This window comes from Pyrus communis, chromosome 8 (assembly GCF_963583255.1).
Source record: "Pyrus communis chromosome 8, drPyrComm1.1, whole genome shotgun sequence".
Lineage (NCBI taxonomy): Eukaryota > Viridiplantae > Streptophyta > Magnoliopsida > Rosales > Rosaceae > Pyrus > Pyrus communis.
The window spans coordinates 12,811,550-12,836,345 of NC_084810.1; the positions used below are offsets into that span (position 1 = coordinate 12,811,550).

The following is a 24,796-nucleotide window of genomic DNA, read 5'->3' on the forward strand; positions in this document are numbered from 1 at the left end:
ATATCATTTGCATTGGTTGTGTTGGTTCATGGTGCCACAAGGTGATGAGCTCAAGAGGACCTGCCACTTCGTGAAGACTGAAGGAGTCCATCTCGTGTAAGGCAATGTTGCACAAAGGTATAAGTTGCTTCGTAGATTAGGATCTAGGAATTGAGCTTGTGTGGATACTTTGTATGAATCTTGTTTACACTAGTCGATTGGACTCAGTGGTGAGTCCCTGGTTTTTTAATCCAGGGGTGAGTTTTTCCAACCAAAAACTCCTTGTGTTGATTCTTGTTATTCTTGTTCGCATATCTTGTTATTTTGCATGTAACTCATTGACTCTAGGGTGTGCAAATAGATATGTGCTTTCAACTAAATTTAATAAAGTTTAAAAGTGCACTGAACTGGACCTTTGTTAACTAAGGTTGCGTTAGTAAACAAAGTATAATTGTTTATTCTTGGTTTTGGTAAACTAACAAATCTGATCTTAGTTGACTGGTGATGCTGACTAGTCAGTCAAGCATACATTGAATTTTAAATTACAGGAGATTCCACTTGGTACCAATTTCATTTTGCAAGCACTTCTTGCCAAGCTTTCAAATCTTTATGCAGAATTTTGTATCTACATGACATAGATTAGGATGTGTGCCTTGAATTTGCTTGACAAATTGTGCATGAATCTTATTCCACATGAGTAAGAAGCACCCAAGCCTAAGCAATATTTTCCCCGATCGACCAATTTGACTTCTCATTCCTTTTCTTGGTAACAAAATGATTTGGGAGGTAGAAAACAATTATAGGAGATTGTAATAAAAATAAATATAAATATTGAGTTGTGGTGTAGAGAATGAAGAACATGGTTGGGTATTTATAGAAAAAAAATTTGAATATTTTTTGGTATTTTTTACCATTAGAATAATCCTAGTCATTGATTTTCAAAATTATTACTGTTGAATGCCTAGGATCTTGCCACGTGGCAGTAGCAGATGAAAGGACTTTTTTTTTTATTGTTGGAAAACTAATGGTCCAGATGAATGGACCGTTGGAAATCCAATGGCTTGGATTGAAAGGAAAAAGAGCCGTTAGGCTCTGTGTGGGTACCACGTGGGGGGCCCTTTGTCTTCGGCTAACTTCTATGATAACGTCAGTCAATCCAATGGACGCAAGCCCGGGCTTCAGTTACAAGGGTAGCCCAACAGACTGCTGCCCTTGCAACAATTGCCTCTTCTTTTGTGGACGGGTTTCTTGGGACCAAAGGCAATTCGACCCCAATTGACCTATTAATTGGAGAATGGATGGTGTTGCTCTTAAATATGCTCTCACGATCCACTTTGACAGTCTTTATATAATTATAAAATGTTGTTCTACGTCAGGAGAGTGACTAGTGAATATACATCTTGACTTTTGAGTTAAAGTGGTGAGCAAAATGCTCCCAAATTTCACCTGAGGCCGTTCAAATGCTAGCGTGCGCAGGGGTAAAATGCCCCACCTAACCGAGAAACGTGGTCTCAGCTTTTCATTAGATTCGGTGGTTGGCATGCGTCCCGTGATTTACTCTGTCACTCACACGGTCACTCTCTGGCCCATGGACGACAAGGACCCGACCCTCGTAACGACGCCGTATCAAGGAAAAAGTAGTAACAGACCTCCCCGGTGCACATTAGCCGAGACCGGTCCTCGCTCCCACTGCCGGCCTTTTTTTCACATTTATCGCAAACTGCAAAATTCGCTTTTGAATGGAGCTCCAAATTCCAAATTCTAAAAGTTGAATTCTTCAGGTGGCTGTGCAGAAATTGAAAGGGAGAGAGGGAAATTGACTGAGGTTTTGACTAATTTGACCCCATTGATTGGTGGATCAAGGTATCTCCCTCTTTTCTTTGTAATTTCTCAGCATACTTTCTCTCCTTTTACTGCCTCTCTCTCTGTGTTTGTTTGTGTCCAATTTTCCGCCTTCGCGGTGAATTGGGTATCTTGTGTTGGTGATGGGTGGATCTGTGAATCGTTTCATTGCTCACTCTTTTGTTTCATTGCTCATTTCTTTCTATTTTTGTTCTCTTATCAGTACTACTACATTTTTTGGGAATTCTTTGAATGAGGCTTCAGTCTGAATTGTTTGAAAATTGCGAATTTCGGTCATTTTGAATAGGAGGAGTGGATTTGGGCTTTAGTGGGGTTGCTTGGTAACTATTGAAGATGGATTTGGTTGATCCCAATTGGGGTTTGTAAACGCTTTATGCAATGGGGGTATTGTATTATCAATTGGTTTGCTATAAAGTTGTGAGTTTGATGAAAATGCTTGGCTATCTGGTGGGTTTGTAAGGTTTTATGCAATTGTGGTACTGTATTATCAATCGTAAGTGTTTTTTAGCTTCTTGGGTTTTACTTAAAACTCCATTAAGATCTTTTATCCGTGTGGGACTTGATTGCTAAGAAATTTTGTTTAGAAAGTTTAGGTGTTCATACAATTTGACTAGTATTCAGTCTCGGAATCTTGGCTGTGGAAGTTGCAGGGTCTCTTTCCATGGTGAAACTTTGTTTTGTTATATCAAGTTTTGCTATGAACTTATGAAGTAATATTGCTTGCATATGGGTCTAAGGACAATTGACATTGCATATATGGCTTAGATTCTAGAATTTGTATGATTATTGCCTGTGATAAAAAATCACTGTTGTGTTCCAGTTTGATTCGCTTCATATGTCCGATTGCTTGGCTCTGCATTTTTTGAAACTTCAGATTCATATTTATAATGCTTTGGTTGGTATTTTGTCTTTTGAAGTGTCCATGACATGAGTACGTTGCCTGGAATTTTGGGCTGGTGCTCCGGTTTATGGAAGTGACCATTCTCGTAGAAATAGTTCCTTATTGATACAGTTAGGTGAGAGATCAGGAAGCATCCTTTTTGGAAATTAAGTAATATTATTATAAATAATAAGTCTTCTTACATCTTAACTGTCAAAAACTTTCCCTAAGCAGGTCTTCATTTGGTTGAGCTAAAGTGACTGGCGACATGGGAGTGTCTGGAAAATGGATTAAGGCATTATTAAAGAAATCAGAAAAGTCTCAGTCTTCTGAAAAAGATGACAACGTGGGTATCGTAACTTTTCAAAACTAATCTTATATATCTTGTTGCCTACTGCATTTCCTCTTCTTTCTTGTTCCTCATCCGATTGCTTGCGAGGTTGGGTTAACACTTCAATAATATTTTTTCTCCATCTTAGTTGGATTCTTCTGGGATATTCTTACATTATTCAAAAGTACCAGTCTGACTGACTTATTTTCTTGTTTTCAATCATTGTAGAAAACAGCTGGTTACAGGTTTCGGCACAGGAGGAAGAATTCCATTGAGTTTGATGCAAATAGACTTAAATGTGAGTTTGATGCAGATGTTGCTCCACCAGTTGGAGATGCCAGTACTCAACTAAACACAGATGCTGTGGATTCTTCATCTGGTTCACTTCAAATACACAATGCACAAAGTGAGCAGAATGTGAGAGAAGAATGGGCTGCCACACGCATTCAAACAACCTTTCGTGGCTTTCTGGTATTAAGTTTTACTGTCGTATTTGCATTCATTGAGCACTTATAATGATGTTTGTATTGCTTACTTCAAGTATGACATTTTCAAATGCATTTAGATCAAGTTCTTCTTTCAAAAAGTCTCTTTTTACTTTAGTGATTATATATAGTATTATAGGTTTTGTTTTTCTTTCAAAAAATTGATACAGTAGTAAGTGTTAATTAATACAAATAACGAAGGATTTGCTATGTGCACATGCTCACAATTATAGATAAGGAAAAAATGTAATTAGAAGTTGGACTTACGTAGCATAATATTACTGGAGTATAAAATTCCAAAATTCTATCTGTTGTATTAGTTTCTGCAATCACATGCGTATCCTAAACTGCCCCTTAGAATTTAACCACAATAAACTAAACACTACCTTAACTACAAAAATTTGCTGAACATAGCACCCATTAGCATTGTAGTAACCACAAGGAAAATTAGATTATGATACTGCTTAGCTTTCTAAATGAGCTCCAATAAAATGGCAGTGACCTTGGTTTGCATAACAAAGCCTATTTCTCAAGCATAGAGAAAGATTCAGTTTGGCAGTTTATCAAGTTATTTTGTGACAAAATAAAATGTGCGAGTACCAAGTCTTAAACTACAAAAGTCAGGTCATCATTAAGCATGTAGAGGTGGCTAGTTGAATTTATACTCTTTAACATTTTTCATTTTGTGGTTTAGCAAACTTGCCATTTTGTACTGTTTGTTTGTTTCATAAGTTTTTTATTTTTTTATTTTGTATTTTTTTTCTGAAAACCAGCCTAGAATGTATTTGTTTAGTCAGAGTTGGTTTATTTTTGTGGCTTGGATAGTTGGACTGACATGTTATCAAGCCCTGTAGTCGAAGAGGAAAAGTGCTAATGTTTATTGTTTCAGAAAGCTTTTTGCATAAGGGTTTGTGTTCTGCAATCTTCATTGAATCTGGCACATCTTCTTCAATAGTTTGTACTTTAATGGCAGCAGCTGCAATTTGTGTTTCTCCATATAGTTTGATTTATTGACCTTTCTGCATTTTTTGTGATCACATTATATCTTTTGGTGACATATTTCAGGCTAGAAGAGCTCTTCGAGCTTTAAAAGGATTGGTGAGACTTCAAGCCCTTGTCAGAGGCCATGCTGTGAGAAAACAAGCTGCAATAACTCTTCGCTGTATGCAAGCTTTAGTTAGAGTTCAGGCTCGAGTGCGAGCAAGGCATGTTCGCCTGGCATTAGAAGGTCAAACGGCTCAACAAAGACTTCAGCAACAACTTGCAAATGAGGTTCGGGTTCGAGAAATAGAAGTAAGCAAGAGTAGATACCGTGTCTACTTTAATTACGAAAACAGTGTACTGTGTGTAGATGGGAGTTGTTTTCATGCTTTCCCATTTTTCTGGTATTTAATTTGATAGGAAATTATTGAAAACTTCCAATTGGGAGTCCAATTCCTTTAACGCGCTCAGCTTCTTTTCCAACTTTATTTCACCCCCTGAAACAATTAACATTTTTCTTTGTAAGTTTAATTAGGGATTGCTTTGGTTTACTCTTATAGGATTTAGTAGCTTATGCGTAAGGGTTCTTGTAGAATCTTTGTTTTGAAGTTTAGGATTTAGGGTTTAGCTCTTGCGTTTTAGGTGGAATTAAAACCTGGGAGTAGAGATGCTCAAAAAATTAGTAGAAGGCAACCCTGTAACTGTCTTAAGGGCTAGAAAAAGAGACAGCTATGGCTCAGAAAATAAACGCAGAAGAAGCTGTAGTTGATAAGTGAATCTCAATGCATTTAGAGGGAAATAATGGGGCAGGGCTAGGTTTTGCTTCTATGTGGTCATCAGTTTCAACTTTCGACTTCAGTGGTGTACCTCTGTCCAATATTCATCTAGATAGGAGGGCAGTTGTTAGCTAACATTTTTTAGCAGTTCAGAGTTGTCATGATAACTGCGGCTGTACATTCTCTTTTTGTGATGGACTCTTTTCTGTTGTAATGTATTGATATCTTGTGTTCAATAAAAGTAACAAAAGAACAAATTAGTATAATAATAATAATAATAATAAGATCCAGCTAAGATCCCAAAAATATTCTATGCAAGTAAAGGTAGGGGACAACACAGGGTAGGCGCAGGTGATTAGGATCTTGAGCAATCTGGCTGTCAGTGTTCTGTTTAACCTTATAGTCTCTGTGGTTTGTTTTAGTGTGGCTTGTTCACTTAGGGCTCGTTTGATAACCATTTAGTTTTAAGTTTTTAGTTTTCACTTTTTGTATTTGGGATATGATGAAAGTATACGGGCGAAAGGTGAGATGAAGAAGGATGATGGGAGAGTGGGGAAGAAATAAAGAGTGAATGAAAACAAATTCTTGAAAGTGAAATAACTTGAAATTGTTTTTCATTTGGTTTACCCTTGCTTGTACATTTGTTCTAAATCTCTCCTGTCATCCTTCCTCAATCACTCTGTATCCCTCATTTGTCCCATGTATTTCCCCTTTATCAAATGCAAAACTGAAAACTAAAATTAAAGCGAAATGGATTTCAAACAGTCCCTTAGTATATCAGGTTTGATGATAGAGAAGTGACAAGTGTTAAAATGATATTTATGTAGGACTAATGGGAAAATTGGGGAGATTAAAAAAAGAGAGGGAAACGAATAGAGGTGGAGGAGAGGAGAAAGAAGGGAACAGGACCTTAGTTCATCAAAGCTTGTCCATGGGAAGAGAAAGTCTTAAATAGAACAGTGGTAACATGCAATTGTTTAGGTGTGGTACCACAAACCAATAAAAGGATTTCATGCAGTCATATTTAGGGGACCAATATAATTTTAATGTGATGGCGTCAGTCTTGGCCTACTTATAGAGGCCAAGCCATACTCAAATGTAGCAAGTCAAACCTAAAAGGAAACTACAAATGAATAAAATTCCCACAATGAAGGAAACCAAACAAAATCTGTCATTCAGGAAACCAAATAAGATTATTGGCCCTATGCCTGTGTATAACATAGGTGTGTAGGCATTCTTGACAATCTCGTGGTATGTGCTCTGTGAGACGCTGAAGTTTAGTTAACCCACATTCTAATTGAAACCAAGCCTAGTATTTCTTTCCAGTGTTCTCTATTCCTAATGACAATGGAAATAAGGTTAATAAATTTAGTTGCATGAGTAGGCAATTGAATCTGCTGATGTAGTATTCATCAAGTTTCTAATTCTTCTGTAATTACAGAAACGGGATCCAATGTGCATGTATTGCATATTAATGACTTACTAACTTGTCAATTACCATTATGTTTGACATAAGCTCTTATAGATGTACATCTCTATTAACCTCTTCCATTCTTGTTTCCCATTGGAATGAAGGAATGTTGACAGCTTCTTCTTGACTGTGGTGCAGGAAGGGTGGTGTGACAGTGTAGGATCTGTTCAAGAAATTCAAGCCAAGTTGTTGAAGAGGCAGGAGGCTGCAGCTAAGCGTGAGAGAGCTATGGCATATGCTCTTGCTCATCAGGTGACACATGATAACCACTCTGTTCATTTCTTCGTGGTAGCATTTTTGTTATTTTTATTTTTTGGGCCTGAATTTGATTGTGAATTGCCCTAAAAGGAAAGACACAACTTGAAAGGAGGAGAAGCATAAATGTCGAAACATAACCATCTGGAGTGGGAAAATAGTGGTTTCAGTTCAGGATTCTGAGCTTTAATATGATATTTAGCTAGTATGATAAATATATCACTGTGCTAGGTCTTTTGTTTCAAACAGAAGTTTCGACTAATAGAATTTGTTTGAAGTTAAGCAACCTAAGTTAAGCAACCTTGTCTGATTGGTCTCTCAGTTACTCAGCCAACCGAATTTCATTAATCAGATACTTTACCACTATTACTTATTAACATAATAACATATGAATAAAAAATATTTCAAAAGGCATATCCTAGACTTTCTGGATACTTGGATGTGTGAAGAGCAAAATCGGACCCCATTTATTGAAAATGAGCTGTAATTTGCTCTCCAAAAGTCATTCTGCACTCCAAAACATGTAACAATGCAAGAGAGAGAAAAAGCAATTGGAGGAGTGCCACAATAACAGCACCCTATTAAAATTGTAAGGGAAAACATAAAGGTCATAACATTTGTTGGACTCTTGGATGTTAATGTGATTGATATCTTTTTCTTTCAGGTTGCAGAATTGTAGCGTGTGTGTAGTTTTGCGCACACATTATCCAGCTTAGCTGCATCAATCTTTTATATTGACCTACAATGGGTCGTTAGTTTTTTCCCTGGTTTGAAATTGTTAGAAGCATTGAATTCACCTCCACAAGCTTACACATAAGATTTTGCTTTTGTGCAGTGGCAAGCTGGATCAAGACAGCTGCCAGCTCCCTCGGGGTTTGAACCAGATAAAAGCAGCTGGGGTTGGAACTGGTTAGAAAGATGGATGGCTGTCCGTCCCTGGGAGAACCGCTTTCTAGATATTAATCTCAGGGATGGAGTTATGGTACATGAGAATGAATCAGCTGAAGATAAGAACGGCAGTACAACCCAGTTAAATTCTGCTGGCAAGAATTCAAATTCTCAATCAAATCTTTCAATTCAAAAAGCAGGTCCCTTTCATTCTGATGGCTGTGATTCTTCACCTAGTAAGTCATCTGGAATGCTTGAGGCATCCAATACTACCCAAATTGGAAAGCAAAAGTCGAAGCCGTATTTGGATGATGCAGCTGAACAAGGAAACTCCAAACCTGCTATTACTTCAAGATCCCATAGTAATCCAAAAGAGAGATCCACTGAGTCAGATAAACAGGCAAAGAAGCGGCTGTCTTTGCCTAATAGAGGTGATTCTCTCTCTCTCTCTCTCTCTCTCTCTCTCTCTCTCTCTCTCTCTCTCTCTCTCTCTCTCTCTCTATATATATATATATATATATATAAGCTCCCCTAAAAATCAACAAGCCTTTAGATAGGCGTATCTGTTTCTAGAATAAGCAGGTGCCGTATCCTTGATTTCATTTCCCCAAGTGACTCGTCTTAAACAGTGGATTGGAACTGCATTATGATGTTTATTTTCTACCTTTTACTCCTATAGTTGTGCTGCTTAATATTTATTTCATTATCAAGTTCCTTGGTCAGGGGGAAGCAATGGATCCCAAACTTCCAGACATCCTATAAGATCTAATGTCAAAGGGACGCCCAGTTCTCAGAAGCCCATCAAGGCTAGATCCAAACCCAGTGGAAGAGGGGATTCAAACCCTACGAAATCAGTCTCGCAAGCCGTTGATGCATAACTTAAAATGTTCCGTGGAAAATAACATTCTTGACATTTCCCGTTGCGGTGCTTGCTGTTAGAAATCTGTACATATTGAGCTGCATTGGGAGGCTGCTACTGCTTTGTTCGTTACTGTCATACCATTTTAAAGCGGTTTCAGCGCAGCAGTGTCAAGAACGGAACAATTGGTGGTGGAAGCAATAAGACTAGTAGGATCATTGTGTGATTGTTGTAATCAAGTTTGATTAGTGTTGTTAAGTATGCTACCATGTGTTTACTATTTCAATGTACAATTTTTGTAGTTGCCTTTGATGTTACTGTCATTGGCTCGGGTCGTCAGAAGATCTGCAAATATTTGGTAGCTGATGGTACGTCCTGGGAACTGGTTCACCTAAACTCGGGCGGATGTCATGTATACCGGTTTATGAAGTATTTTTACGTGAATGTTGATTGTTGAATGCCTTATTGTTTGGGTTCTTGACATCGTCTTTTGACAAGAGTTAGAGAAGTCTATGGGCTCGTTTGGAAGTACTTTTAAGATTACTGAAAGCGTTTTTGGTGAAAATGTTTTTGACCAATCCTTAGTAAAAATTTAGGAAAAAACACTTGAAGTGTTTCTTGAAAGAAGCACATAACTAGTGTTTTTTTTAGAAAACACTTCAAGTGCTTTTAGAACTCAAAAACATTTTATCTAAAAGCGGTTTTAGTCATTTTAAATGCAATTTCAAACAAGCCCTAAGCGTCGAAACTGTATTGGTTGATGGGAGAGTATCCTATGCACATTAATACGTAGCCATAAGATGTGTCGTGTGGTCCAATTAATGCCATGACTCTCAGTTGCGCTAAAACCCTTAGAGGAAACTAATGCAGAAAACTTATTCGCATGCTTTTGCCACGTATTTTATTTCTAGGGCTGATATACACTCTCAAATGTTGCATATTACAATTCTAAATAGGGCCGAAGAAATTCTTGTTAGCATACATAATACAATGGAATTAAGATAAGACCCTTGTATAAGACTCAATTCATTAAATAAGAAAAAATTGAACATATCAACTAGTCGGGCAATGAGTAGGGGACTAGGTTTTTTTTATATTTTAATCAAATTTATAGCATAAATAAGTGTGTGCTTATATTTAAAAATACATATAATTGTATTGAAAATTTGATGATCTTAAAAATTATAAAGCCTATATGGTGCGCAGGCCAAGTAATTATGAGCTAACTACATCCTCGTGAATGCACATGTGCCATTTAGCAACTGAGCTCGGTCGGGTGAGTAGAACAGATATAGTAATGGTGATGTCAAATGCGTTGTTAACTTCTGTACTCGAGCGATTATGGCCGATGAAGGAACACGTCTCAGTGTTGGATTCTAGAACCAAAAGACAAGGTTGCCTAGATCACTGCAAAATTCAGGATCTCCTGTGCCAGGTTTAGCTGCCTGGACAATATTCGTGAGAATATAGGTGTGCCGAATCGATATCAAGCTATTGGGACACAAGTACTCAAAGAAGATATGCCTTTTTATGGTGACCGTGGTTTGAATGTCTGAATGCTGAACTGCAAAATGCACATGAGAGTAACCAATCATAGAAAACTCCACGTCGCTGAGAAGCTAATGAAGTGACCTCTTTTGGTGAATAAGTTAAAAAATCTTCACCGGCCGAGACTTGGATAGATAACCAACCAATTAGAAGCAGTGTTTGTTAGTCCAAACTGAAGATGCCACCGGTTGTCAACATAGTACTGTTAGTCCAAACTAAAGATATGTTACTAGGAGGGTTAAGATAGTTAGTGTTTTTTTTTCTAAAAAAGTGTGAGAAGGGTTTCACGTAGAGCGAGAGTTTTCGCGTAGAGCGTTTGAGTTGTTTGTTGAGTTGAAGTGGCTTTCAATGTTGCAAAGTCTCTTCTATTTATAGGCAAGGCTTCCATGATAAACAAGCCTGCTATGGTAGAGTTCCAATGGGACTATGTTTGCTCGGCATTTGCTTGGATCTTCCTTTGTCCCTTCTCAGCTAAAACATTATCTTCATTCAGTTTTTGCCTCTTCGATTCTTACAAGGACTCTGCACATAGTCCCATTAGACCATCTCCAACCCATGGGATAAAGCTTAAAATATAAGCTTTAAAACCCCACACCCCCCCCCCCCCTCCCTCAAAAAAAATTATTTTGGACCCACCAAATTGTCATATTTCTAACTTTTTTTTTTACTTATAATCTAACGGCTATGATCAAATAACATCAAATCTAATAGTAAAGAAAAAAATATTTGACGGCCCAAAATTAAATCTAACGTCTAAAATAATTTAAATCAAATTTAAGTTAAAATTAAATACCTATATATTTGTATGATTTTTAATTACTTATCGGAATTTAAATATTTCTAGACTAAAATGTTCATAAAAATAAATTAAGATAATCTACACAAATTTTATTTTAAAAAGAGTTACTGAAAACAAAAAGTTAGGCTAAAATCATTATTTAATCATCACGGGCTAAAATTTTAAGCCACAAGGGTTGGAGAAGAAAAACAGTTTCTGGCTTATGGCTTAAAATTTTTCTGGCTTAAATTTTTAAACTTTATCCCCAAGAGTTGGAGATGGTCTTATGAGATTCATTTATCTCTGTTTGCTCACGTAGGCATTCTGATCCCAGCGATATTCCATATTTATCCAAGGCTTATTCTAATCCTTAACAATTTCAATCCATGTAGGACTTGACTGAGTTGCCCTTATACTTAATCGTTTCACATTCCTACTACCACGAGGACTCGGTCGAACCGATCCTATTTGTAGGCCAAAACCCACTAGCCTGAAGGATATTTATTGGGCCAAGAATCGTGGTCCTAGGGTCAACTCGTCTCGGCCCAAACCATTATTTTAGGCCCAAATCTTGTCTTTCGCTTCTAAAACCCTTGGCCATGGACACTTGGCTTGAAGGTTTTTAAGAAGTGAATATTCTTTAAATTGCCCACTACCTTGCATTAAATGCCTCGATCCCTGCTTACATGCCAACTTTGCATTGACTGACACAAGTCAGGTTCCTATGAGGGCTCTTCAGATTCGGCTGCTCATGCACCCCAATTCTCTAGACAAAGTAGCCACCAAAAGGTGTTTTCCTTTAATAGACCAACCTCAAAAATCAAACCGTCATTTAAAAGAACGTTGGGAAACGCAAAGACCGCCTCAAGCTGTTTGATTTACAATAGTAATACCCTAAAGTTACTCCTAGATCCTCTCAAATAAAAACCCCCTAAGGTTCCTTACTAGCTCATCTATAAAAACTCCAAGGCTTTCCTTCTATATCATATCTTTTCTTTTCTCAACAAAGCTCCCTACCTTTATACTCTGAGAAAACAACATCTTCAACCATCTGTTGGAACCCTTCCAAGCTTTTAGTGTTCAAGTTGGAAGCTTTTGATCAAGTAATACACTGTAACATCAAGCTTCTAGAATCTGGACTAGTTCTTTTTGCCTCCTTCATCTATGCCTCTAATGACGCGGTTGTCAATAGGAATCTTTGGTCTAATTTAGTTTCCTTTGCTAGCGTTTAATCTAACTCCCCTTGGATTGTTTTAGGGGACTTTACTATCACTAGAAGGTGTAATGAGACTGCTGGTGGTTCTCAACACTTCACTAGTGCAATGAAAGATTTTGCTTCTTGCCTTTTCAAGACCGAACTTGACAATCTCAATGCCACTGGAATTTTCTACTCTTAGAGCAACAAGTAGGATGATTCAGAGTGTATTTCTAGAAAATTGGATCGTGTTCTGGTGCATGAAAGGTGAACTAAAACTCTGCTAAACTGCTTTGCTGAATTTTTCCCGCTAGCATCTCTGATCATTCTCCCATGGTAGTAAGTTGGGGCTCCCTTTCCGAAACCGAAAATCTCCTTTTAAATTCTTTAATTTCATGGTTGACAGGGATGATTTATTCCCACAATTTCTAGTGTCTGGTCTACTATAGTGTAGGGCTCTAAATAATTTCAGGTTTGCAAAAAACTCAAACTTATTAAGCAACAGCTCAAGCGCCTCAACATAGACCTTGTTGGTAATGTCTCTAATGTTGTTAAGCCCAAGGCTGATTTAGATATGTGCCAAAGGCTTCTTGACTCTAACCTTTTTGACAACTCCTTGTGAGCATAAGAGAAAATCCTTTATGATGCTTATGCTTTGGCTTTGACTATGGGGGAAATGTTCTTGAGGCAAAAATCTAAAGTTCAATGGCTAAATGCAGGGGATAGAAATTCTTCTTTTTTCTTCAAGTCTATATCAAAGAACAGAAGTAGGAATCATTTGGTTTCTATTACTAGAGTTGATGGGTCTATTGTCAATTCGGAGGAGGAAGTCAAGTGGGAAACTATCATTTTTTTTCAATCGCTCATTGGTTGTTCTGTTGGTGAGGACTTTTCTAGGCTTGATGGTTTGAGCAGGCTAGTCTCGAACACTTTGGACCATGTTTTTACTGATTCTCTTTGTGTTGATTTCACTTCGGATAACATAATCTTTCATAATCTTGATGCATTTGCTATCCCACCTAGAATGATTAATTGGATAAAGAGTTGCATCTTGTCTCCTATGTTCTCGATTGCTGTAAATGGTGAGCTTGCAAGTTATTTTGGGAGTAGGCGTGGCCTTAGGCAAGGGGATCCCTTGTCTTCCTACTTATTTTTCATTGCTATGGAGATGATGAACAGTGTGCTCGGGTTCTCTCTTTTGCTGGGAGATTGCAACTCATCCAATCTGTATTTTCCAGTATCCAATTTTTTTGGTGCTCACATCTAATCCTCCCTAAAAAGTGTCTTTTAGATGTTAAGAGAAGACTTTGCTCTTTCTTATGGTCTGGTACTTGCTTAGGGCGTTATGCAGCTAAAGTGTCTTGGTCTGACATTTGTCTCCCTAAGGCTGAGGGGGGCGCCTTGGCTTAAAGAGATTACAATGTTGGAATAAAGCTCTTATGATCCGCCATATTTGGAGCTTAATTTCTGGTGCTTGTAATTTATGGTCTAATTGGGTGAAGGCTTATTTACTTCAAGGTAATTCTTTTTGGAATGCCCTTTTTCCTTCCATTTGCTCTTGGAATTGGAGGAAATTAATTCATCTTAGAGGGCTAGTTAGACGACTCTTCTTTCATGTTATTGGTGATGGGTGCTCCAGCTCTCTATGGTTTGACAATTGGCACCCGCTCGGGCCCTTTACCCTTAGATGGCCTTCAAGTATCATTGGGGAATCAGGGCTCTAACCAAATTCTTTGGTCAGTGAGATTATTGATGAGAATGGTTCCGGATGTAGGTGGCCTTTTTCTTCCTCTAATGATTTATTGAAAATTCAAGTTTCTATGTTTCACCTTTCTCCGAAACAATTTAGGTGTGATTCGGTTACTTGGACATTGTCACCCAATGGAAGCTACTCTGCCTCATTCGCTTAGAATGCTATTAGGGAATCCCATCCGAAAGTCCCACAGGTTGGTCTCTTATGGTTTGGTAAGCATGTCCCAAGGTGGAGATTCATTCCTTGGCTTGCTATAAGGGGTAAGTTATCTACATGGATAAGGTAATGATCTTTACCCTTCATGCCTCGCCTATTTGCTCTCTTTGCTTGACTGATAATGAGTCTCACAATCACTTGTTCTTTGAGTGTCCGTATAGTGCCAATATTTGGTCTCATGTGCTTTCTTAGTGTGGTTATGATCCTCCTCCTTTGGATTGGCATAAGTTTATCACTTAGGTTGCTATTAATTGGATGAGTAAGTCGTTGGATGTTAGCATTAAGAAGTTGCGCCTCCAAGTTGCTGTCTATGCTATTTGGAAAGAAAGGAATAACCGTAAGTTCAGAAATGAACACCTCCACTCTTTTGCTATCTTTAAACCCATAGTGAACTCTATAAGCTTACGGTTATGTTCTTTGCAGATTTCGCTTTCTACTGCAAATGTACCTATTTTTCAAGAATGGAGAATTCCTATGTAGTTCTCCTTTTGGTGCCGGTTGTTAGGTTGGGTTGTTGTTTTTAGCTTGGCCTTTGTTGCCATTGTTGTGTAGTAGTTTGTTGCTTCTTTTGGTTCTCTTTTAATACAATCATTCATTTACCCCAAAAAAGACCATTCCATAAGAAATTCCAACTCAATCCTCGTCTCAAACATCTTGCCAAAAAATGCCAAGGGAATCAACAAGCTCATATATAAGATGTATTTTGTGAGGGGTAATGATGGAAGAGTGCCGATCAAACTGACCAGAAGTAAGGTTTTTTTGCCTTTTTTTATGCTTGTTCTTTGTGTACATAGATGAAGTATGCTGAAATCGCATATCGTACGCCTATCTAATACACGACAAGAAGAAGAGAAAAAAAGGGCCCTATATTTGAGGACACTGTTGGGCCTAATGTGGTAATGAATTCGGGTTAAGCCCGATCCATCTTTTTACCAAGAATTTTCCTCCAATTTTTTTTTTTTTCATTCCCTCCTAAAAAATTGGAAAATAATTGTGTATTTTGGTAAAATGTATGTATATTCAATTGAGAAAAATGTTTGTTATATATGAGAAATGTTCTTTTGTCAAACAAATCTGCATTATTGAATGGGTTAGATTTTGTTAGAATGGACATTACATACCATCTTCAACAATAAACATTTCTTGAAGTATTTTTAGATAAGATAAATAATAATGGCACATTATTTTTAGACACATGGACCACCTAAACCAAATTATACAATGCAAGACTGGAGAAATGGACTTTTAAATTGAAATTGCTTAAGTTTGAATTTCGTTGATAAGCGACTTTGATATCAATTTGTTATGATTCTCATCGTGTGATTTAGTTTAAATCTCATACCTTTAGTGTAAACATATATCGTTGTATTAAAAGATAAAAACTCGAGGTTGTGCTGTGATAAAATTTATCTATGTATTGTCTCAATGACAATACTGATGACATAAATGATTGTCATGTATTTAAATAGTACATTCTTTGTACGTTAGATAGTTGTTATACGGTGTCACCAGTTCTATAAGAGACTTCTCGGCCTAGCAAGCCACCACCTACCAAAAACAACGGGTCGAATGCCATGTTTATTTGGCTTCCTGTTTAACTAAAGCGTTTTATTTGGTACATTTAGATTGAATGGATTGATGTTAGCTGGAATCAATCAACACTTGCAACCACATGAAATGAAAGCAACCATAAAAATATCAACGGCTGGGCAACCAACCGGCCAACCACTTGCCTCTCTCAGCTTCCGATGTGGAGCCCTCACCATATTCATACAAAATAATAATAAACTTTTGTTTTGCCAAGTGACCATTTACCACAGTGGTGGAAAGGATTGATGTCCTTACATCACGGTGTAGGTTCAAATTTTGTCGACTCTTTAACACTAATATCAGAAAATGTGACAATACATTCAATTTAATAAATCTATCGTTTGACATAAAAAAAAAAATAATACTAATAAACAATTGTTTTTATTTTTCCACTATTTTGATGTGGTGCCAATACTAACACTAATATTAGTATTAAATCAAAATACTAATACGATGTCATGTGTTGAATGCACTGCTTCCAGCTATCTTCAGATTAAATCAAAATAATATGATGTCATGTGTTGAAACTTATACATGTAATTGTTGAACTCGTTCCGCAAAAGTTCTTCTTCAATTTCATAAATATGTAACAAAATTATGTATAAGGTTTGAGTCATATAGAGACATATATTTGGGTTTCAATGTCATATTTGAGTTCAAGGTGCACATGCCAACCAAATTATAAAAACTCGTATTTCAGTTTTGATTTTAATATTTCTCCTTCGATGTCATACTCAAATGTTAAAAATCAAAACTTTTGAGTTTTTACATTTGGGATTACGTCATGGAAGCTATCTCCAATTCAAAGGCATAAGTTAGAAGTTGAAGAGTCATATTTGACTTCAAATGTAGCGGTGTAATTTATAATATCTTTAATACTTATGAAGTCAAATTTGACCTTAAGTCAATTCAAGAGGTAAATATGAAGTCAAGTATATATGATCTCAAATTTTCATTGCATTTGGGATTAAGTCGAATTGGAGGCAAATATAACCTGACTTTAAATTTTATAGTGCATTACAGATAGCCTCACCATTATATTGGGCTCAAATACAAGCCAAGATTATAAGCGCATTGCCAATACTGTCCATACCACTAATAAACTCTACATTTAAATAGGCCAGAAATGCAATCCCTAAAAGTACAGGGACTCATCAGAGTACTAAAAAAAAAAAAAGGAATTTTAATGAAAAGCTCACGGTACTATTTATTTTAACGAAAAATCATATTTTTACATTAAAAAGTCAATCATGATACTATTTACTTTACTTTTTATTTTGTCCTTATCATTAAAACTCAAAGTTTTCAAACCCTTTTTCATTAATTTCCTTAAAAAAAATCCCCAAGAATTGGGAAGCTGTAGGAACTGTGAATGGGGTGGGGCCCATGTTCTTTTTGAGTTGGGTGATATCCTTATATCCCCACCATGTGAAGTACGTCTGAAGATGTTGTGCAGCTACCCAGAACACACCTAACACGCAATAATATTTCTTACTCACCTGACGCAGCGTCAGGGGCGGTCACGCTGCCTTTTCATTTGTTCATGGATGAGAAATCAAAGGTCCTGATAGCGTTTTTATTTTGTTTTTGTTTTTTACTATCTAGATCAACGATTGCGAAACTAACAATGATTTTTAATCTTTTAGTTCCTACATTTAAGAATTTTACTATAAGAACCTCTCTTTGAAGGCGAAATTCCTTTAAAGACCTAAATATTCCTTGAAGCCCCTAAAAGAGTCGAAAAGAACGTAGGTGGAAATCCTAAGATAGGATCTCTTATTGAAGATGCTCTAAGTTTTGTATCAGTAATTTAGAGAAAGTCTAAAGAGCTGTATTTGCTTGCACGCATGTCGATGATTGATCCGAGCATTTTTCATAAGGTTAATCCCAATCATTCTTTGCTTTATAAGTCTCACAAACATAAATGACTCAGATCATCCACATGTTAAACTTTTTCTCTATTCACACACTCATATTCGCGTTATTATTATTTGATTTATTTAATATGAGGACATAGAATAATGAAAAGTGTGAATGAAGTTAAAAAGTTGATATTATCATTTTGGTCTCACAAAAATAATAAAGAAAGACTGTCACACTGACGGAATCAAGGACTATGTCAATGAGGCCATCCATATTTATTTATTTATTTATTTTTTTTTTTTTGGAGTGTGCTATCCGTTTATTTTTTTTTACTTCTCACACACTCGTTAATTTATTTCCTTTAATTTTTTTTTTAATTTTTCAATCCGACAGTCAATTTAAAAAATACGAAGGCGTACATTATAAACAACAGAGGAAATCAAAGGAAAAATCCTATAGCGTCACCGTAGCTTGGTGTCCAACGAACAAAAGAAAAGACCGAAAACGTCGATACTTCGGTGGAACTGAAACTCAAGGGTAAGTTTCTCAAGTGCCAGAAAGCTGCGCCCCATCCATTTTGTGACTTGAGAAGGTCCAATGCCAACTCAGGTATGAATTGTTTAACAATGTTCATACAATCACAAGGGTAAAAAGTTGAGTTGAGAGTCAAAGGAGGGCGGTCGGGGGAAACTAATTGACACTAGAGAGTTTCCTTACAAGAAGAGGAAGCAGAAAGCAATATCACCAAAAACAACAAAAAGCACACAGAATCCAGCTACAGATCACGACGAGTTCAGGAATTTTTGGGCAGCATCCAAACTCAGTTCTTCATAGACCTGGAACAAATAGAATCGAGGTTTTTTCAATGTAAACAGAAACCAAAGTAGTATTTATGACTACTATTTGTTGAAAAACATATGGTACATACGAGTTTCTTGTGGATTCGTTGAAATGCCTTGCAAAATCTCTCCGCTTCTGCTGCACCCACCTAAACAATTGAGTACAAGTAGTTAGTTTTCCTTCCAACCAAAACTATTCTTAGTTTTTGTTTCATTTATTTCTTCCTTTGTAGTTGAAAAAAAATGTCTCCTCAATTTTCAGTTAACTCCATTTGTAAATATGACAGTGTCGTAGAACACAAATTTACAATCAACATATGAACAGCTGACAACTGATAGTATACATATGGCCAACTAAGGAATAAGATAACACATACAAGTACCAAATAAAATAATGCACACACACGTATGTGGCTGCACATGCGTACACAAGCAAGAAATAAAAGGGTACTGCATACACTAGGTTATGACCACGGCCAAGGCTTCTGTTTTTAGCATTGAAGAATTACGACAACTTCTTGGAATCGTGAAATCAAGTTTCCCAATTCCTTTCAAAGAACCAATAGTTCAAAACAAGAGCCATCCCTGCCTCTGGTTTTATCTAATTGTATACATAAATAGTACTTTTACAAAGCTCCTAAGGTCTTCTACAGTTTCAGCTCTGCTGGCTCAAGATATTTCTTTTTCATGAATTATAGTAAGGACTGCTTTCTGGACATGGGAAGATAATCTAGATTGAATGCTGGAGAAGTCTTCGATAAGATAGGACGTTCCCAAATATTGGTCCTGCTTAGGGAATCTTTTTTTTTTTTTTTTTTTTTTTTCGGGTAACATCCTACTTAGGGATTTTGCTAATTCATAAAACATAAATAAATCGAGTTCCAAAACAGAGTTAGATTTTGAACCTAAAAGAAGGAACCACTAAAAGCCTATACAAATCCAAATCCCAACTTCTAGAAAATATTAATCCTAAAATTACTACAGCCATACTCACATACAAACATGAAGCTATGGCCGTGCCTTTTTTAATAGATAGGTTCAGGTTTTTTCATACAGATGTTTAAATCTTATGTACTTCTAGTGCAAGGGATCTGAGTATTTCACAATAAAACATGGGTGATTAGGCCCTTGAGCAATTCTCCGCGCAAACACTCTACTGATGTTGTCTAACAATATCAACACAATTAAGTGTTAGTTCATACACTTGCTTAACTTAAGAGCAGTTAAGTCATAAATTCATTTCCGGGTGGCGAATGTATCAATGTCAACCAATCAGGAAAGGGTGGGCAATTAACTTTGAGGCTTTTCTGCCCAGCTGAGTGTCTCAGATGAAAATCAAAAGACGCTGAGGGCCAAGCACTGCGTTGTTACCTTGTACTAATGACTAAAGTTGTGAAGCAGTTGGAGAAAGTAAGCAGAGTTGGAGAAGACTTTAGAATACAGTTCACATTGTCCGCCATGGGTAGATTTATTTAATTTAACTGGAAGAGGACTTCTTCCGAAGCCAGTAGTTTTAGTCACCCTAGACTTGTTTTGATAGCAATGGTACAATATTCAACCCTCAACTTGTTTCATTATGAACTATTGAACATTAAAAAATAATTGGGTTGTATCAGATCTCTATTGTTTCTTATATGTTTATTTCAATTGCATAAGTATCCATCAACTCAATTCTCAAAAACCTTATACAGAAGAGAAGAGAGTTCACCTAAGTACATTAAAACATTCAACAAAAATCACAATGTACACCCACTTTTCCACTCCTAGACACTGAGAACAATTAGTTTTTATTTTGGACTGGACTTCAATTACCATTGGGTAGGGTTTGAATAAAACGAAGAGTTCATAAATGGGACAATTAAATTTTTCGGAGTTTTTTTTATCCAACATCATTAGATGCAAACAAAAACGGCTAAAATATAAGTACATCATTGCATGCTCAAAACCACATCACTAAGTTCATGTCTTCTGTTTCTATATGTCCAGAAACCTGTTGTGTCAAAATATGACACCATATAAAATTTCATATAATGGTCTTAGATAATCATATTATGTAAAAAATACAATCGCCACATATCCATGAAAATCAAGAAAATCAAAGACGAATATGGACATACCTTTCTCTCAGCGATCAACTTTAGCTTCTCCCAGAATTCACCTGTAATTACTCATCCATATAAGTGCAAAATATTTAACTTCTATATTAAACATACAAAACTGGTGGAATTTCTTTTTGGTTACTGATACATCCATGGAAGACAAATAAAGAGAGTGTATGTTAAAACATACCATGTTCGTCAAGTCCTTGCTTCTCCACTTCAATTTTATCTCCCTCATCCCATGCATCTTGCCATTCTTTATGCTGTTGAGAACATTAAAAAACGTCAGCCTCTTGTGTGTGAATGTGTGCGTACTGTAAAACGGAAATATGTACAAACATTTCAGTATACCTCTTCATGCTGTGCTGACTTAGAAGTTGATTCTCTAGATTGTTCTGATTCAGCCTAAAATTATACAAAGTTGTCTAAGAATGGCTTGATGAATATATAATCAACAAAAAAACTCATAATGAATAGTAAAGGAATAGCCAGTTCAAACAGAATAAATGGGTTGGTCATTCAACCAAATTGTTTGGAAACATTTAAGATACTGGAATTTAATTTTCAGCAATAGTACAAGAATTTATACGTTCTATGTAACCCATCTCAAAACTTTGACACTGCAGATACTCAAGAAATATTTTTAACTTCACGAAATTTTCCTTGATGAATCAAATTCCACAAAGTTTTATTACCTTGAACAATATCAAATGTGAAAATTTTCATAAAACCTTGATGCAGTTTCGTTAATATGATGTTCACATCAGATGAAATCAGACAAAAATTTTGAAAGACTAACAGAAACAAGCCAACAACCTTAGTGATCCAAGAAAAAGCGCAACCATAGTCTTGTACAGCAGAAAAAAGGTCTCAAACTATTAAATGCCACCAAGTCTTGTTGAGAAACAATGGCAGAAGAAGCAAGGATGACACACCAACCCTAATAACTTTTTTGAATCCCTAACCCAATCTAAACCAAATAAATCCTACTTAAGCTACTCATCTTCTGACCCTGAAAAACTAGCCGTCGCTGACATCATCTACAAGGCCGAAATTTTCATCTTTGATTTAATTACAAAAAAAGAAACGAGTAAATAAGGGATGAAAATTTCGGCCTTTCATACATATCCTTGATGACGCCGGCCAATGCAAATGGCTCTGAACTTTAAACAAATTGATCGAAACTTACTTTCTTCTCTGACTCAATATGACATCTACATCAGTCAAAACTACTTAATGCAACCCACAATCCATCTAAATCGATTTATCCATCACATCTCCCTCTCAAGAGAAACATAAACTCTTAACACCTTCCACAATGCCACTTCTAATTGAGCATGCATCCATAATTTCTATAGTTCCACGTGGTATTGATATTGGCAGATGCAGGTTGCAGCTGCAGAAATCGCTATTAAATCCAATCTTTTCCTTTTCACAATCAAAATCTAATCTTTACACCTTCTAAGTTTCTAACTATAAGAAATGATAAAGGGTTACCTCAAAAATAGATGGTGCATCTGCCCAACACTCAAAATCCAGAAAAGGATTATATACTGTTCGTTTAAAAATATAAAATAATAACAGGAACAATTTTTGCCCAACAAGTTTTAACGATTGCCAGATTCCATAAATTAAATTATCAACGACGCGTTCTAAAAGAGAGAGAGAGAGAGAGAGAGAGGGTTACATGGTAGTCGCGAGATCGGACGATTGGGAAGAGATCGAGAAGGCGTCGAAATTCAGCGTCGTCCATGGCGGTGGTGGTAAAAACGTACTTATTGCTGAAGTGCTGATTCTTGTACTCTCCCAATTCTCCAAATTTTATCCCACCCTTTTTTCTTCTTCCTCTCTATTGGAAAAGAAAATTACTCCAAAAATAAAAAACAGTTTTTTTTAATAGCCAAATTTGTGGTGACATGTCACTTTCAATGTGATATTTGTGATGAAAAAACTATTAATTAAACTTTCGTGGTGAGCCGTGTTAGCTATTCAGGTCCAAATTCAAAGTTCCGTTAATCTTCCGTTAAATAAAATCATGTGGCTATCACATGTGGATCGGTCAAAATTAAGTTAATTTATTTTGAAATATAAAAAGACAAAAACATGATTGAATTAAAATAAAATTACAAATAAAAGATACTTGTAAAGAGATATATATATATATATATATATATATATATATATATATATATATATATAAATAAAACCCAGCAGTTCCCGTATCTCATCTCAGGTTCCTAGTCGCCGCCATAGCTACTAGTGGACCTCCTCCACCGTCGCTAACCATCACCCCAATTTGATAGCACATGTATCTCAACCTATATAATGTAGAAAAATCATATATGCACAATAATAACTTAAAGAGTTAAAGACAATGGGTGAAATGCAGTATATATGCATTCAAACGGGTGAAAGGCATTGTAGAATTAATGACAATGGGTGAAAGGCATTGCAGAAAATTCAATCTTCAAGTCTACCCTCCGCATATGAACTTCAAGAGCGTAAGAAAGTTAAAGAATTAAAATTCAAAGAAGATTAAGAAAAAAATTGAAAGGTTGTGTACTCGCCGACTAAGGCCTGCATAAAATCTAATTTCAGTTAAATCCTAAATTATACTACATGTCCATTGAATAAGATGTAATTTGGATTGAAATGACGAATTTGACCCTTCATGTGATAGTCACATGCGTTTATTTAAAGGAATACTAACGGAAATTTGGATTTAGACCTCAATTGATAACAAGGCCCACCACGAGGGTTTAATTAAAAACTTTTTCACCATAAGGGTCACATCGAAAGTGGTGTGTCACCACAAGAATCACGAAAAAAATTAGGCCTTTTAATTTACCCAACCCCTGAATTTTTCTTACGAGCCAATTTCACCCTATTTACTAGGGAGCTATCAATTTTCTCTTAACTTTAATTTTACTTAATTATACCTGAATTTTTCTAACGAGCCAATTTCTCACTTGAATTTTAATTTTAGCCGATTACTTCTTGAACTTTTATAAATAGTCAATTTTCCCTCATGTTAGATTTAAAAAAATTTCATCTAATTTTCCATCCATTTTAATTACACGGACAACACATGACAACCATATAAGGGCAAAAAATTGAAAAATTGGATGGAAAATCTTAAAATCTAACACTATGGGGGAGATTGGCTAGATATAAATTTTTAGAGGAGATAATAGGCTAAAGTTCAAATTCAGGATAAAAATTACCTAATGTTGTAAACTTTCCTAGTTTAAGTGTGATTGTGTAAATCCTAGATTATATTTAATTCTAGTTATCCTTTCCTATTACAACTTGTATTACTTGGGGAAAAAGGAATATCTTCTCTCCTTTTACTACTATAAATAAAGGCACAATGTAGGAGGATAACAACACACATTCCCCTACAATTCTACAAACACATCTCTCTCAATCTCTTTACCCTTGTTGCCGACCCTCTTTAACCTTGTCAGATAAAATAGGCTATAACATGTTATCGGCACACTCCTACCGTTGCGATTAGGAATCTGACGTTGAAGAATTTTTCTACATCAAACCAGTTCATCCATATCATCATGCAATCAGGTTCTTTCAAAACAACGGTTTTTATCTCGATATTTTTGTAGCCTTGATAGCATGAACATTCACCATAATGCATGACCCAACTTTACGTTTTTCGAATTTTAGATTCTACATAAATTGAACATGCATTATATTCATAATTGTTGAATTATGTGAATTTGATATTTGCTATAAATTGCATCAAATATATGTACATGCATTATACTATTGAATTGAATATGCTTTGAATTAAATTATATATGAATTGAATTTTAAAAAATAAATAAAATAAATAAATAAATAATCGAAATAGGCAACCTAGGTTCTTCCCTCGCGCCATTGAACCAAGCCTGCAGCTTGGGTGGCCGAGCCGTGCCTAGCCGCGAGTTCCCCAGCCGGAGCCGAGGGCTTCAGGATTGAAACCCAGTGACCCCGATGTCTTCCATGGCATCTTCCCCAGTCCTAGGTTGGCATGTAGCCAATCCTCATCCACGGGTCACCATGTTTGATGGCCTAAAGCTCATCCTCGATACCAGTTGATAGAGATTCTCGAATCTCATCGGAATTTTTTTTTAATTTCCGATTCATATTA

The 24,796-nt window shown here is 36.3% G+C and overlaps 2 protein-coding genes across 5 annotated transcripts; one reads left to right on the top strand and one right to left on the bottom strand.

Moving 5' to 3' along the window:
• The first annotated feature begins 1,509 nt into the window (after positions 1–1,509).
• LOC137742157 (protein IQ-DOMAIN 5) lies at positions 1,510–9,226 on the top strand. 4 transcript variants are annotated; one of them, XM_068481927.1, is made up of 8 exons: positions 1,510–1,842; positions 2,760–2,858; positions 2,957–3,068; positions 3,282–3,524; positions 4,604–4,831; positions 6,905–7,018; positions 7,857–8,340; positions 8,621–9,226. In XM_068481927.1, the coding sequence occupies exons 3-8, from the start codon at positions 2,991–2,993 to the stop codon at positions 8,785–8,787; spliced, it is 1,314 nt and encodes a 437-aa protein (XP_068338028.1). In that variant the 5' UTR covers positions 1,510–1,842; positions 2,760–2,858; positions 2,957–2,990; the 3' UTR covers positions 8,788–9,226. The 4 variants fall into 4 exon arrangements, with proteins under 4 accessions (XP_068338028.1, XP_068338030.1, XP_068338031.1 ...); XM_068481930.1 differs by having other exon boundaries at positions 1,515–1,842; positions 8,633–9,226; XM_068481928.1 differs by lacking the exon at positions 1,510–1,842 and adding an exon at positions 1,871–2,335.
• Positions 9,227–18,131: 8,905 nt separating this feature from the next.
• On the bottom strand, positions 18,132–22,489 carry LOC137742160 (uncharacterized). Its single transcript, XM_068481934.1, has 6 exons — positions 22,337–22,489; positions 21,001–21,054; positions 20,840–20,912; positions 20,668–20,708; positions 18,640–18,699; positions 18,132–18,547 (listed from the first exon to the last, which is right to left on the bottom strand). The coding sequence occupies exons 1-6, from the start codon at positions 22,400–22,402 to the stop codon at positions 18,494–18,496; spliced, it is 348 nt and encodes a 115-aa protein (XP_068338035.1). The 5' UTR covers positions 22,403–22,489; the 3' UTR covers positions 18,132–18,493.
• Positions 22,490–24,796: the final 2,307 nt, after the last annotated feature.